At 32.4% G+C, this 15,443-nt stretch overlaps 1 protein-coding gene across 1 annotated transcript in view; it reads left to right on the top strand.

Annotated features, from left to right (window-relative positions):
• Positions 1–15,443, top strand: part of LOC106465317 (WD repeat-containing protein 82-like) — a 47,142-nt gene that overhangs the window by 21,487 nt on the left and 10,212 nt on the right. The window contains exons 2-7 of the mRNA XM_013925526.2: positions 1,889–1,986; positions 5,978–6,044; positions 7,680–7,779; positions 9,244–9,360; positions 14,663–14,818; positions 15,148–15,217. Of these exons, the coding sequence (XP_013780980.1) occupies positions 1,889–1,986; positions 5,978–6,044; positions 7,680–7,779; positions 9,244–9,360; positions 14,663–14,818; positions 15,148–15,217 (608 nt within the window). The remainder of the gene's footprint in view (positions 1–1,888; positions 1,987–5,977; positions 6,045–7,679; positions 7,780–9,243; positions 9,361–14,662; positions 14,819–15,147; positions 15,218–15,443) is intronic.

Here is a 15,443-nt window from a genome sequence, read left to right as displayed (position 1 = left end):
CATTACTTTTATAGAATACATCTTATTAACACAAGATACTTTTTCCATCTCAAAAGAAACATCATTTTTACTTTTGAAGCTACATGGATGTTCTCACATGGAAATATTAGGCTAACAGATCATAAAGGTTACTGAAGCCACAGAATGAAAAAACAACACTTCTTTTATTATTTTATTTATAAAAGAAAGCATTATATTAAACTGAAAACTAATTACCTGTTAGAATACTTAGGCTTTACAAAAAAATATTATTTTTTCAATAATAGTTGTAAACACTGAGTTTGAAAATATTATTCTTTTGAATGGTAAATCTTGAAACATTAAGTTCCTCTGCTGTAATGAATATGTATTTCACATTTCTGCCACAATAATCTCATGTTTTTCTGATACACTGCACGTCTGCTTTAAGTACAGTGTGTTAGTTGATGGCTTTGTTCATCGAATCTCACATCTATGGGTAAATCTGCATGTATACCATCAGTAGCTTGTTTTCTGTTGTTTGAAGGCTTCATCAGAGCTAAAGCAATATCTCTTCTAAATTTAAGATGGTCAACTTTCTTTTCTTCTGAATGTAAATTACAATAATATTTCTATGCCACAAAATACAGACAAATTTAGTAAATTCATCACCAGTGGCCACTACCTTTTTTTTTTGGCCATATCATTGATCTATATGTAGGCTGAAAGTGATCTATCAAATTTACCGCTTCCATTCCCTTGTTATGAAGATGATTCAAATTAGGCTGTTTTATTTCGGACCTGCTTCCTCTTCTAATTTGTCTTTTTGCAGTACAAAGTGGTTCATGTATGAATAGATTACTGGTGATATTTACAATGGAATTGCCATTCTTCTTACATACATAAATTTCTCCATTGCAGAAAAAGTTAAAACTGCCACAAGATTTATTCTTTAGTTCTTTATTAGAGAACATAGCCTTTATTCCTCCTTCTATTCTATTTTCCCAAATAGTTCCAACTGCGTTATACTCCTTGTCAGCAAGAGATTTTAGAAGTTTGGTTCTCATAAAGAAGTTGTCAAAGTATATCTCATGGTGTTTTTATGAAGATTTTTTCCCCTACTTACTCTAATAGTTCTATAACAACTCTTTGCCTAATGGTTCTTTAGGTCTTGCATTTTGATCTTTTCTGGTATAAATTTTTAATAAGTATGAGTAGCCATCATCCCTACATAGTGCCCAAATCTTATAGCCAAAGCTTATTGACTTGCCTTTGATGAACAACTAAAAAATTATTCTTAAGTTAACTAAGTCTGACTAAAACTGGTTTTCAGGTTTCTTAACCTTTCTACATTGAAATGCATGTGATAAAAGTTTTATAAAATAAAGCAAGTTTTATTTTACCCTTATATTTTACAATGCTCCCATATGGGAACATTAGGTGGTTAAAGGTTAACCACCCTTCCCTTGTTTCATGTCTAACATATTTTAGATAGTATTGATTTATATATCGTAGATAATGAATGTTTAATAACTAATGTTTTTTGTTCTTCATACAGAGGTAATTGTTAGTGCATAACCATCTTAATATGGTGATAATGTTTTGTATGTGTGTGTGTATTTAAAAATTGAAGAATGAATAGACACATACTTCAATTTTTTTAAATAAATAATTATTTTTTATTTTATTACAAAGAGAAATGTATTATAATTGTATTCTTAATATTCTATATTTAAGAAAAAAATTATTTCAGAAACCTTTTATAGATTTATCCATTCCCCTTTTTGTGACTTGAATGTTTTGTATCGTTAAATCTCACAAACTTTATAACAAATATACTAAAAAAGGTCCACATTGGAAATTGGGAAATTGTTTCATATTGACTAAGAAAACAGTTGTAGTGTACTTTGTTTCTTTCCTGCTGGAATAGGCACAAGAAGACCCTGAACAGCAAAAAATATGGAGTTGATCTCATTCATTACACACATGCTCCTAACACAGCAGTGCATAGTTCAACTAAAGTGGATGGTAAGTTATGTAACTCATGGATATAGATTCATTCACTCCCAGAGATTATTTAGTATGATTTTTAATCTATACACATAAGGATATAAGTTCACAACTAGTGTATTCCTGTTTGTCAATTATTTCTAAAAATTTCCATGACAAATATTTAACTGAATATGTAAAATAATGTTACCAACATGATTAGTAATTCATAAAAACTCTTTTGCACTGGACATTGAAAGATAACTTTAATGGTTTTTGAGAAACACAAATATGTAAGATTAAACAAGTTGTAACAAATTCATACCCCAGGAGAACAACTTGGTGAGGATTCACAAAATGAAACCATATAACTTGATTATACAAAAGATGAACTTTCCCAGTAACACAGTGGTAATTGTGTGGACTTATAATGGTAAAAATTGGGTTTCAATACCTGTGGTGGACACAGCACAAATAGCCTAATGTGTAACTTTTTGCTCAACAACAAACAAACAAAAGGTGATCTCTGAATTTCACTTCTTGACTTGAACAATTCATTAGACCTAAACAATGACAGTATATGAAGAGTGGGTTACTAGTTAGTTTGGCTATGGATTCTAATGTGTTCACAAATTATCAAAATATTTTTTTAGTCAATACTTAAAATTCTTTCTGACATTATTTCTGAACCTCTGAAAAGCTCATTTTTTTATAATTCAAACTTGTGGTATCAATCTTTTTTCTTTTTTTTTCATGATATTATTTGATTAGAGTAGCATTTTTATTCTGTTCCAGAATACTTAGATCTAATCAGTATTTATATCAAGCAAAACATTGTGTCAACAGTAACAATTATTGGCAAAGATTTTAAAATCATATTACAAAGATAAATTTTATTAACATGTATAGATACATTTTTATGGGTTATTAGTGTGTGTTAAAGCTTATATCTTAATTCCATATAAGAAACATTTATTATTAATGTTTAGAAACCACTAACAAAAGTTTGTTGCTTGAAGGGAATCACAATACATGTGCATACTAGTATTTTAGGAGTCTAGTGTTAAGATTGAATAAGAATCTTTATTAATGTAAATATTCATTCATATATAATAGAATTATAGTCTAACATACTACTTTTTTACCTTGTTATACAGCTACATACTGTATTTTTTACCTAAAGAATAAATCTTTGCATAAATAATATAAATAAAAGTTTTTTAGAGCATGATATACCTGTTGCATACTGCTTATAATTGTTTTACTATAGTTTATTAATATGTGATTTTAATTCACCTTTTTTTTTCTCTAAATGTATTTTATTGCTTATGTTAAAATGTTAAATACTCAAGCATTTGTAAATGTGATTGGATATTAAGACTTCTCTGCAATTCATTCTTCTCTGAATGTGGAAAATGCCCACAAATAAAGACATGTATCATTGCATGTTTTGTGTTGTGCAGTAGATGATCTGTCACACATATAGGTAAAACATTACCCTTCTACTTAAGTTTGACCATTCAATTTAAAAGTTTCCATTTTAGTTTGGGTCTGATTTGAATACTCTATTTCTACTTACATTCAATCTAATACAATAATGTATTATGTTCTCTGTCCTCTATAGTCTTTTGAATTCTTATGTCCTTACATCATAGCACTGATGGGGACAAGATTGTTTTGTACATTCTTGATTTTTTTTTAGCAGAGTGAAAGAGCTGTGTTGAGGAACAGGCATGTAGCATTCTTGGTCTCTTGAGTTTATTAAATTGTATTTATCTTTAGTTATTGATTTAGGAGTAGAACAGACGCAAATGTTATTATTGCTTATTGGTTTGCAGTTAAAAATCAAATTATTGCATAAAATACATACAAGCTGTTTATAACCTAAACTTAAAAAGTAAAAGCTCATTTAATGTACCTTCCAAGGCTTTGAACTTTGTCGTATTATACTAATTATAATTATATCTTAAAAAATATAAATTGTAGTTAACCACCATGGAACAGCAAAATATTATTTGTTTTAATTTATTGTGTCAATTAGTGTGCCACTAATTTAATATTTCTGATATGGTATCTTACCCCCTCTCACAAAAAGCTTTCTTGACTTTTGTTGCCCTCTATTGGCACAGATTTTTGCTTGTTACTAGCTTTATTACTCCCATTTATCTCTGCATAATGATATGCAAATGATCATGCAACAACCCTCCACTAATAGGAGTGCAGCACTCCCCTATCCTAACAATTGCCCTCTTTATTCTTGCAGCTGTTAATCAATTCTTGATTGGCAGTCTTATTGAATAGACATGTTTTCAGTTGCGGTTTAATTCACTTGTCCACAAGTTTTATCTTTCTTAAATTTTCTACTTCAGTTACATTGTTATATACCATTTTTGTTCTCTTTTGTGGAGAGTTACGAATTATTTTATTTATCTTCTCCCCTCTTTCAGTTTTGTGAATTATGTACTCACAGTTTCAAGTGGTCATGACTACAACTGATGTTACTGCTGCATTGGAATTACTGATTACATCCAACTGTATATGTCCAATGGTATATGACACATACTGCACCCTTCTGTGGTTCCAGAGTCCATTTGTTTATTCTGTGGTATCCTCACCTCTCCCATAACTTTTGTTCCCATTACCCTTACGATTTGAATTTGCCAGTTCATTCGCCTGCCATTTTCTTCCCTTTCTCCTGATGTTTTTCACCTTTTTCATGTTTTCTTCCCTGCCAGTGAGGTGAAAGGTAGAGGACCCTCTTCCTACTACAGAACTGATGTACAATTTGAGATGCTGGTTGAGGTTGAACTCCCCTTTACTGTCTGTCATGCCCTAGCTACTCTACACAGGGAGGTGTTCCATTCTTTCTGTAACTTTTCTTTGGTCTCTCCTTTCTTTCCACCCTTTTAGTGACACATTCCTGTCTCAGGAGTGGTGCAGTCTCCTACATGTGTGTTGCTTTTACTTCCTTCTCACACCTCATGGTTTTTCTTGAGGTCCTTCCTTAAAGGGGATCATCTTCTCACCCACCCTCCACCTGTTCATTGTGGGATTCTAGATTTTTTTGTGAGTGTAAGATATCTTGTCAGTTAACATTTTCTTAAACTGAAAATGTATTTTCGATTGGTAGAAGGTTGCTGCATGATCATTTGCATCTTAGTATGCAGAGATAAGTGTGAGTATCAAGGCTAGTGGCGAGCAAAAATTTGCACTGATAGAGGGTAGTATAACTCAAGAATGCTTTTTGTGAGAAGAAGTAAGTATCTTTCGGAAATACATTTTTAGTTTAAGAAAATTTTAACTTTTTAGATTTATATATATATATGCAGCTTTTAGGCCTTTCAGAATTTTACCACTAGAATGAAATGTACTGATATAGTAACATAATCATCATCATTTTAGCCAAAGCAGCACATGTATAGAGAAAGTTTGTTGTGAAGTGTCACTGGAGAAATAAAATGTCTAGATTACATGTTTAAATATATGACCAGTGTATCATATTGCTAGAATACTGTGTAGCTATTCATGTATAATATTAATAACTATATCATACCACACACAAACCTTAAATGTATAATCACTATACCATATTAGTTGCAAAAAAGTATTCTTGTATGTTGTAACTATCAGATATTGACACTTCATATAACCCCAACATGGAAATGTATATATTCATTTCTGATTGATATACATTGTATTTAACTATCTGTTATGTTTATGGTGTTGTCAAGGAATTATTTGTTTGTATTTGATAAAACACATAAGTTTTTACATTTGAAAAAATTACATATTTAGATGATAACAATTCTTTAGAGATTATTAGTGTTTTTAAATATTTAAAACACTTGTTCTTGATATATACATTTTTTTAATGTGGGTGTAAAAATATCCATGAAAAGCTTGTAGGAGCATTTGTAGAAACAGTTTCAGAGTTAGACTTTTCCTTATTGGTGGTGGACTGTTATATGGTATTTGAATTAAAACTTGTTTCAGATATGTTTTATTCTATATTGTTAGTTTTTCTTTTCAGACACTATTCGATATCTTTCCCTCCATGACAACAAATATATTCGGTACTTTCCAGGTCACACAAAAAAGTAAGTTTCTTTTAAAATAATTATATTCTGAGTATAACAGTTTTGTGGTTAAATATTTATGTGTGTGTGTATATATATATATATATATATTTGTCCCTTTTTTGGAGTTTAATCTTTTTTTTTCTGCTTTTGTTATTTTGAATACATTTATTTCTTTTGAATTATCCAGATGGATTATAAAATTTTGTTTTAAAAAATTATGAGAATCACTTCTTAAGTTACATATTATTCATTTTTTATTGATAAATATATTTTATTGATTAGTGGACACCTTAAAGGATATTTCTGTTGGTGATTGTTCCTACAGAATAAGGCATTTGTATTAGAAATTGATTGCTTAGTAATCTGTATTATTCTTAAATGCCATGAAACATAACAATACATCTGAAGCATCTTTTCAACATTTTGAACATTACTCATTATTTGCTAAGAATACTTGGAGCTAGAGACAACATGCCAAAAAAAGGGGAAAGATGTGTAATTATATTTGTGAAAGATTAATCAGTGGCTCAATGTAGCATTAACATATAAAAAAATATTTTCTAAGCAGGGCTGGCCTTAGGAGAATTTGGGGCTAAAGCAAGTACTTAGGATTAGGTTCTTGAGTTTGAATACTAGAAGTATACAATTGATTTAGCCACTAAGGTGAGGGGCCTGAGGTGGTTGCCTCATTCGACTCACCCTAAGGCCAGCACCATTTCTAAGACTAGTTCATCATAAGCTGTTATATAAACACATTGTGAGTGACTCAGTAACCAACTTGTAAATTAAAATACCCAATTATTTAATTTCATATTTATAACACTTTCTAATATAGGTGATTATTTTTTTGCTGGAATTAGAATAGTTATTTTATAATGCAAATAGCTGTTGGGAAAAAATGACTATTGGCCATCCACTCACAAATCCACTGTCTTTTTTTCTATGAACAGAAGAAAAGGACATGGTGTTCTGAATGTCAAAATTAGCTGTGTGGTTGTTTTAATTTAGTCATATATGTAAACTGAATAACTTACCCAGAGATTTGTGTATGCTGTAATAATTTGTATTCTTTTTACTTTTGAAATACAGTGGTTAAAGTAATTGCATTGAATATAGTTATGTATATATTTGCAGTGAGTAATAATTATTATAGTGAAAAAATAATAGGATAGTAGAATTTCAGCTTGGGCTAGTACATTTCTCATGCCATTTGACCTGGGGCTAGTACATAAAAACTATCATTCCTAACTTGATTATCATAGGGTGATTTTCCCCATCAGTGTTATGCTTGTAGCCAACTTTTTAAAATAATGTTAACCATTGGTTGAAACTATTCTGAATTATGATTCAACTATTTACTTGCAAATAAATGGCAGTGCTTCTTGATTGTCACTCACTAAACAATAGAAACTACTGGCTTATTTGTCATCTGGCCATCATTAATTTTGAATCTTGTATAGACTGTTACTTCAACTTTCATAAACACCTACTAACAGTAACTGAAAATGAGTGTTCTTTGAGTAAGGACTGGGGTTATTCAAAAGAGTTTAAACAATTTATTTTGTATAGCCTGAACATTTAGATAAAACATTTGAAATGTGTGCTTACTCTTATACAAACATTGCATAAGACAGTGTTCTATATATATTTCAGAGTTGTGACGTTGTGTATGTCGCCTGTTGATGACAGTTTCTTGTCAGGGTCTCTTGATAAATCAATTCGACTGTGGGATCTGCGCTCCCCAGGATGTCAGGTAAAACATTACCTATTTCTTTGGTAGTTTGAGATCTAAGTGTAAGCTATTAAAAAATAGTCTGAAATCTGGTAGAAATGTTAATAAGGAGTTAAGTGAATTTTAGAAAAATTAACATTCTACATTTAATTATAAGTCATATTAGGTCCACAAGACATTCAGCATAACCTTAATTTCTCCTGATTATCATTTGATGGAATATAAAGAATCCATGAGAAAAACCATTATTAGAAGTTTTTAATTTTTCAAACATAAGAAAATTGTTGCATACAGTTTATAAACACGTATATATATTTATGCAATTTGGAGATTAACCTAAATAGCAAATTGAAGATAATGTATGAATAGCATCATAGCAAGAAAATTGTAAGATATCATCTTAGGTTACTGTTATACATAGAAGACAAAATGAATTCTGTGCCAGTTTAATAGTACACATTATGTGTTAAATTTTGACAAAAGAAAAGAACAGGAAACTATCAGTAATATAATGTACATGTTCAAAATGTCCTTGTCATAGCACACAGTTATAAATCGATAGGCGTATCTTTGAAACTTTTCGAAAATCATACTATTTTATAAAACATTGTTGTGATATTTAAATGGTTTTTTCTTGAAATGTAGAACAATAATGTATTCAGTGACTGAATTTCAGTTTTATATATGTATTCAAAGAGATAACTTAGTTATAAAAAAAACTCACTCAATTAAATATGCTTACAATGTGATACCTGTTGAATATAGATTGTTTTTGGGGTGGAAATTAATCTTACAATGTAAAACCAGAGTTTCCTGAGTTCTGCTTTATGGCTGAATTTGAGAGGGCCACTCAAAATGTAATTGAGTTACAGATGTATGATTTATCAAGTGTTGCATTTTTGATAGTATTAAAGTCTTTAAAGAAAATAAGATTAGCAAAAAAGTTCACACACACATATGCATACATACATACATACAAAATCTCAAAAACACAAGTGTATGTACTAGATTAACAACCAAATATCATAGGCATAAAACCTTTAGTTTATAAATTGTTCAGTATGTTATAGTGCTGCACTATGGATCCCTAATTTGTGTTCCATTACTCGCAAAAAAAAGATCTCACTCCACATTTTATAATGATGGATGTGTTATAGGAGTGACATTTATTACTATTTACTGTTAAGTCTTTATTCATTATTAATTTATAATGATAAAATATTGATATATATGGGTTTGTTTTGTAATTTTCCTAAAGATAAGATGAAAATTTAGTCTGTATTGGATATGTATGGAAATAATATATAAAGATTTTGTGAAAAACATCTTTGCCTTGAAATTATAAAACACTTTGGAATTTCATTAATTTATTAAATAATTTTTTTGTAGTTTACACTTAAGATAAGGGAAATACTTATTACAGCCAGTTACACATGTTGTTAAAAACTGTAAATTGAGATTTGTGTAATTTATTCTGATTTGTAGGGTGTAATGCACTTGACTGGTAGACCTGTGGCAAACTTTGACCCTGAAGGACTAATTTTTGCTGTTGGTGTTAATTCACAATCAGTGAAATTATATGATCTGAGATCTTATGAAAAGGTAAGAGTTGATACAACTATTTGACCAATCATTTATCTTGTCCTCTGTAGCATTGCCTACAAACTGGTGATTTTAGTTTTTTTATAACACACCACAAAAACTTCTTCATACTACTTGTACTGATTTAAGTCCTATAAAAAGTGTGATTACAGTGTTGACTGAAGGATGGAAACCATTTTTAAGGAAGACGACAAACAACTTCAGATAAATGTTGGCAGTCGACTTGGAGTGAGCAACGTCATAACAAGCTATTCCAGATCAAACCTTCTGTTGGTCTTTGGCCATCTTGCTTTTGTAAGGATCAGAAGAAGGAAGTAGTCCTGGTTAGGCTACCCATTGGTCACAGTTTTTTAACCTATCGTTTTCTTTTATCTGGTATTGACTCACTGATGTGTAGCCATTGTGACACTCAAGTCACAATAGCCCACATTTTACTCTCGGGCCGTCGTTACAACCGTGAGCAGCGGCACCATTTTAGACACGAAATTTGTAAGAGTTTACCCCTGACGTTGGACAGTGTCATTGGCGATGGTGACACTGTCCGACTAGATTGTATTTTTAATTTTTTATGCAATATTGGTGTTTTTAATTGTATATAAATCTTTTATCCACATTTTGGACATATTTCGGTTTTAACTAGCTGAAATTTTACATTTTACTCTAATTTACTTTCACTTTTTTACCGGTTTTTGACACAAAAAGCCTCGTTGCTTTGCACCATAAAGCACCAAATAAACAACCAACAACCATGCATTCTGCTTTGAGCATCTTACTGGATTCACCTTGTTATCCACATTTCTGAAACCAATGTCCAGAGACACACTTTCATAGGAGTTGTCATATTTTCCTTCAGTGTTGATGAAGTTATTCTATTGGTGAATAGTGTTTCTATCATTTTACATCACATGGTTAGTTCTATCCCACATTTTTCACCTTGGACTAAGGTCTTATAGCCTCTTGTCTCTTTCACTTCTGCTGAGCAGGCCTTGTCTTTGGAAAACTTTGGTCAGCTCCTCCCACAACCTGCCTTTGCTTCAGATTTTTCTATCCCAGACAAAGGTAACACCCACATTTATCCTTCACTGCTTTGATGATTCAGGTATGTGTCATGTGTTCTCTTACTCCAGTTCTTTCTGCTAATTCTTGGATAAACTTCTTGCATGCACCTCAACAAAAACAGTTTTTTTTCCCTCTTCTTCCTCTGTCATCTAATTGTTGCATTATTTCAGGTTCTTTCTATCTCTGATTCATTTGTTTCTCAGTTGCCACTTCCTCCTCAGTCATAAGACTCCTTCTTTGTGGCCTGTAGTTTGAAAATCTTTCTCTTTCTCCTATCCCTTGAATCTCCTCTCCCAGCTTCAGGATTTTCTTCCTCTCCTACTTTGACTCTCATTGACCCTCAATCAAGATCTTTATATTTTGTTTATCTGTCTTTTTAGCTTGTTGTCCTGTTCACTCTTTTATTCTGAGGCTCTGCATTGCTACTCATACAGGTTTATTGGAGAATGTTGCACTAATCTGTTCTTCAGGCTGCCCCATTTTCTTCTTCACCTGTTGTTCATTTGCTTCTTTGGTTCAGCCTTATTTAGGATGCCTTATTCTCTGGGGTTAGACTCTATTTTGAACTCTTTCGTTTTTGCACTGGATTCTTGGTAAGTCTGAGGACTTATAATATCAAATTTGGGTTTTGATACCTATGGTGGGCACAGCATAGATAACATGGTGTGTAGTTTTGTGTTTAACAACAGAGAAACAAACTGGACATCCTGTTTTGATCTATTTCAACAATGCTGATGTCATTTCTTATGTCAGTTCACAGGGATGTACTTGCTCTCAGGACCTGTGTGTTGTTGTTCTTGAACACCACTTATGGGCTCATGACAACAACATTTGGTTGTCGGTCTTCCATGTCTAAGGAGAATTTAGTGGCAATCTCACCTAGACTGAATCTTTTCTGATGTTTCTGTGGAATTGCTCCCATTTTGGGAGTCAATTTTTTTATGAGATTCCTTTTATTCTTGTACCTTATCTCCTTCTGCCTTGACCACTTAGATTAACCAACTACTTTGGCTTGTCTATTCCTCTATGGGAGATTACTTCCTTTTCTTACTTTGTCTTTTTTTTATGTCACCTCCCATCTGGTTCATTATCTCACAAATTATCTTTCATTTAGCTGAGATATGCAATCAGGAACATGGACAACCCTGACACCTTTATGTCATACTCCTTACACAACATTGTAGTTTCTTCTGCCTCTGAGGTTTGTCTTCTTTCTGTTGCCATACTCCAATCTACCCAGAATATATAAAAAGCTGAATTGCTTATCATTTCTTTTTCTTGCAGCTTTCACAGAAAAAAAAAGAAGCCACCCTGCCATAACATACAATATATACTCACACACAATAGACAGTGGAGTCCACCACTTAGCTGGTATTGTCTCACAAGGAATACTTCTCTATCCTGAAGTCTGCATTTGTAAGGGATAACAGAAAGTTTTAAAACTGTTTCCTCCTGCTCAGTGCTAATGTTGAGATGGTTTTTTTCCACAAAACTGCTTGGAAGTCATTATATTTTACCTTCCAAGCCATACTGCTCCTTCCAGACAACAACAAAAAAGAAACAGCACTGTGTTCCCTGCCAATAAACCTGGTCAGCTCCTGCTGTCACTCTTTGAAGTAACCCATTGCATAGTTTCTCAATGTGGGAACTTATGCAGATTATAGATAATTCATGTTTGGTCTATGCACCTCTATGATGTTCTCACTTGTACAAATTTCTCCCTCCCATTTTCTTATAAGAGAATAGGAGAACCTTTGCTTCCTCTTTACCAACCTGATGATTTGAAGAGCTTCCCTTCAGGTCAATGTAATCTCATTGGTATGAGACTGAATGGATGCACCTCTTGATCAAAAATAAAGTAGGGGGTGTCTGCCTGGAAGTGTACTCAGGCCACCCATACACATAACCAGACCATTTGCACTGGTTTTGACCAGCTGGATGGGTCTTGCATTCTCCTTGGTACTCAGGTCTGGGATGATTTATCCCTGCATCTGCTTATTCAAGTAAATATCTCTCTTATACTGTATGGCTTGACTTATTGCCATAGCTACACTTCACGTACATAGTCTGCCAACCTGCTGAGACATACGGCTAGTTATCCAGTGTTTACATTCCATCCATCTTTGTGATATTTTAATACCACACAGGTGTTTCTTTTGACACTACCCTTATTCATTATTACCTGTATTTAGCAAAGAATATTCCATGCTTGAGATAGATGTGATGCATCCACTAGAGTTTTCCCTTCCTGTTGCTTTACTCTCAGAAAGAAGTTCCAGCTCATCCATGCATTTTTTTTATCTACACTAGTCCTTTCACCATTTTCTGAATATGGGGTTCTATGTATCTGTTCTGTGGAGAGGTGAGAAGCATTTTTAACATTTTCCTTATTTGTTTCAGACAGATATCTCTTCACAGAACCCCCATTCTTCCTCCCCTCTTCTTCTGCCATATCAAGAATAAGCTTTAGTGAAGCTAACATTTTCCTTACATGAAAAAGTATTTCAGATAGATACCTAAACACAGAACAGATAGCTAGTACCTCATGCCACTGTTGAAAAGTTTTAGTGCATGAGCCATGTCTTTGAATGACAGTCCATAATGCGATCAGCATTAATCTATAGCCCCCTACACACAGGAGGGTGACACATCTTCCATATGCAGTACTCCCTTTTAGCACTTTATGCATAGTAGGAGATGTGTGCAAAATTCTGAAGTGGCTATGTGAAACTAGCACTGTTAATAATATAAGTGGTCATGGTCAAAAACAAGTCTCCAAAAATTATGTTTCACAAGGTATATTCTCTACAAGATAGACAGTAGTTGAACAAAAATCTTAAGATGTTGCCATAAATACAGCTTTGAATGATACTTAAGTTTGGATTGTTTTGCAACAATCAACAAAAGTTTGTTTGATTCATGAGTGTTGTGAAATCAGTACAGGTTTGGGGCTGAATCTCAGCCAACACTGTTAGTGATCTATGCAGAATTGATAGCACCCTAACTGCTGACAAGTACATGCAGGTTCTGAACTATCATGCCATTACTTGGGAACACTACTCATTGGGCAGAGATTCACCCTTCCAGCAAAACATTGATTCCAATAATACAGAAAATGTGGTGAAACAATATCTTGATGACATATATTTTGATGTTAAACTCACAACCATGGCTTGGTCTGCACAGAATCCTGACATAAACATTCTTGAGACTTTATTTGTTTACCTAAAATCTGAAAAAGTTGGATTCAGCTGTTCATTACTGGGAATTTTGATAAACCAAAATGCTGAATTGCAGTTCTTTCTTTTCAGGTACTCAGGTTAAACTTTGTGGTGAAAGTTGGTGTACATATCCAGTATAAATTTCCTGAGCAAACTCAGTCGGCTTAACTTTGTATTGTGTTGCTGAGCAAGATTACACCTGAGAATGTAGTTGGTATATACACTTATTCAGAATATTTAGTTTGTATCAGAAAGCAGGTTGTAATTATGAATGGACAAGTTATGAAACTTTCATGGTTAGAAGATTTGGTCACTTCTTGTAAAGGAGCTGGCTTAATTTCAACTCCCAGTAGAAAGTATGTTTTGTATTTCTACTCGCCCTTCCCCATTGAACTTGGACTCTATCTCTGCAGCAACCAGATAATGGTTAAAGAACTTTTATATATGCGATGTCTGAAGTTATTGAATAATGCCTGTTTCCAGGGGTCCAACACTGTCAGAGGTCTGGCCAAGGTAGTTGTGTGTGCATTGTTCCATACAAAGCTTTTTGGATAGTGTGAAATATAATACATTTTTGCTTGTTTTCCTTTGCTGTCTGTCTTCAGTTTATTCTTCACTTAAAAGTCCTGAATACACATTTTGTGGATACTTCAACTCATCTGTCAGACATTATTCTGGAATGCCACAGCAGTTTGAAAACAATGTTATGCTATGTATAAAGCAGATACCTCAAATACAAAATACTAGTACAGTGTATATGTTAGTATCTTTTCATGTATGTTTTTTGTAATAATGTTATGTACCATTAATAAATTCATCATATTATTGAACTACTTGCTATTTTTGATTCCTGTATATATATATATATCACTTGTATGTTTTAATAATTATTTCCTTTATTGTATATTTAAACGTTGATATGGAAAGATTTAAAAAAAAATCCAGTCTTTGTCTCTTTAATTATATTCACATATTACATACACTCTTGTATATTATGAAAACATCTTTTCTTGTGACTCTAGGGTCCATTCAATAGCTTTAAGCTTCCACAAGACAAAGATTGTGATTGGACAGGTCTTAAGTTCAGCCCTGATGGGAAGATGATTCTTATATCCACTAATGGGCAGGTCATACATTTAATAGATGCTTTCCAAGGAAAACCACTCCAAACATTAATGGTATGTTTGTCCAACTAACTTAAAATAAGTTTGTTTTTGTAATTGATATGTATAATCCAAACATATCTTTTTTTTTGAATAATTACTTTGTTACATTTTTTAGTTGTGCTGATAGTACTTTAATGTTCTGTGTATAAAAGTCTTGCCTTTTTTTTAACTACAAATATGCTTATAAAGTGGTTTTACAGTTATCCAAACAAGATTTGGTAGGCAGGACTAGGATAATTAAAAAACGTTAAATAATGTGACTGCATAATTAACATGGTATTTAGATTTTTAAAGTTTTTATTTTCCAAAGATAAGTCAGAATATTTAATATATATTTTTAGGGTCACATTAACAACAAAGGGCTTCCATTAGAAGCTTCCTTCAGCCCAGATTCTCAGTTCGTGTTTAGTGGTGAGTTTTTAGTATATAAATTCATCCTTAGATATGAATAGTCTTTTTATTCTTTCTTGCCACAGTAAAATCCAAAAATAAAAAAGCTTGTACATCAATACCATGTTGCACTGTTGTAGAAAAAGACTTCTGGTACATCTGGAGTGCATGCATAAATATTCACCTTTTTGTTACTAATGGATTCCAACAAAGTCCTGTTCAAGTTAATATGTTTGTGTGTGTGTGT

The sequence above is a fragment of the Limulus polyphemus genome, unplaced genomic scaffold, assembly GCF_000517525.1.
Source record: "Limulus polyphemus unplaced genomic scaffold, Limulus_polyphemus-2.1.2 Scaffold1906, whole genome shotgun sequence".
Taxonomy (NCBI): domain Eukaryota; kingdom Metazoa; phylum Arthropoda; class Merostomata; order Xiphosura; family Limulidae; genus Limulus; species Limulus polyphemus.
The sequence above is the reverse complement of the archived record's forward strand: the minus strand, read 5'-3'. Positions and strand labels throughout refer to the sequence as shown.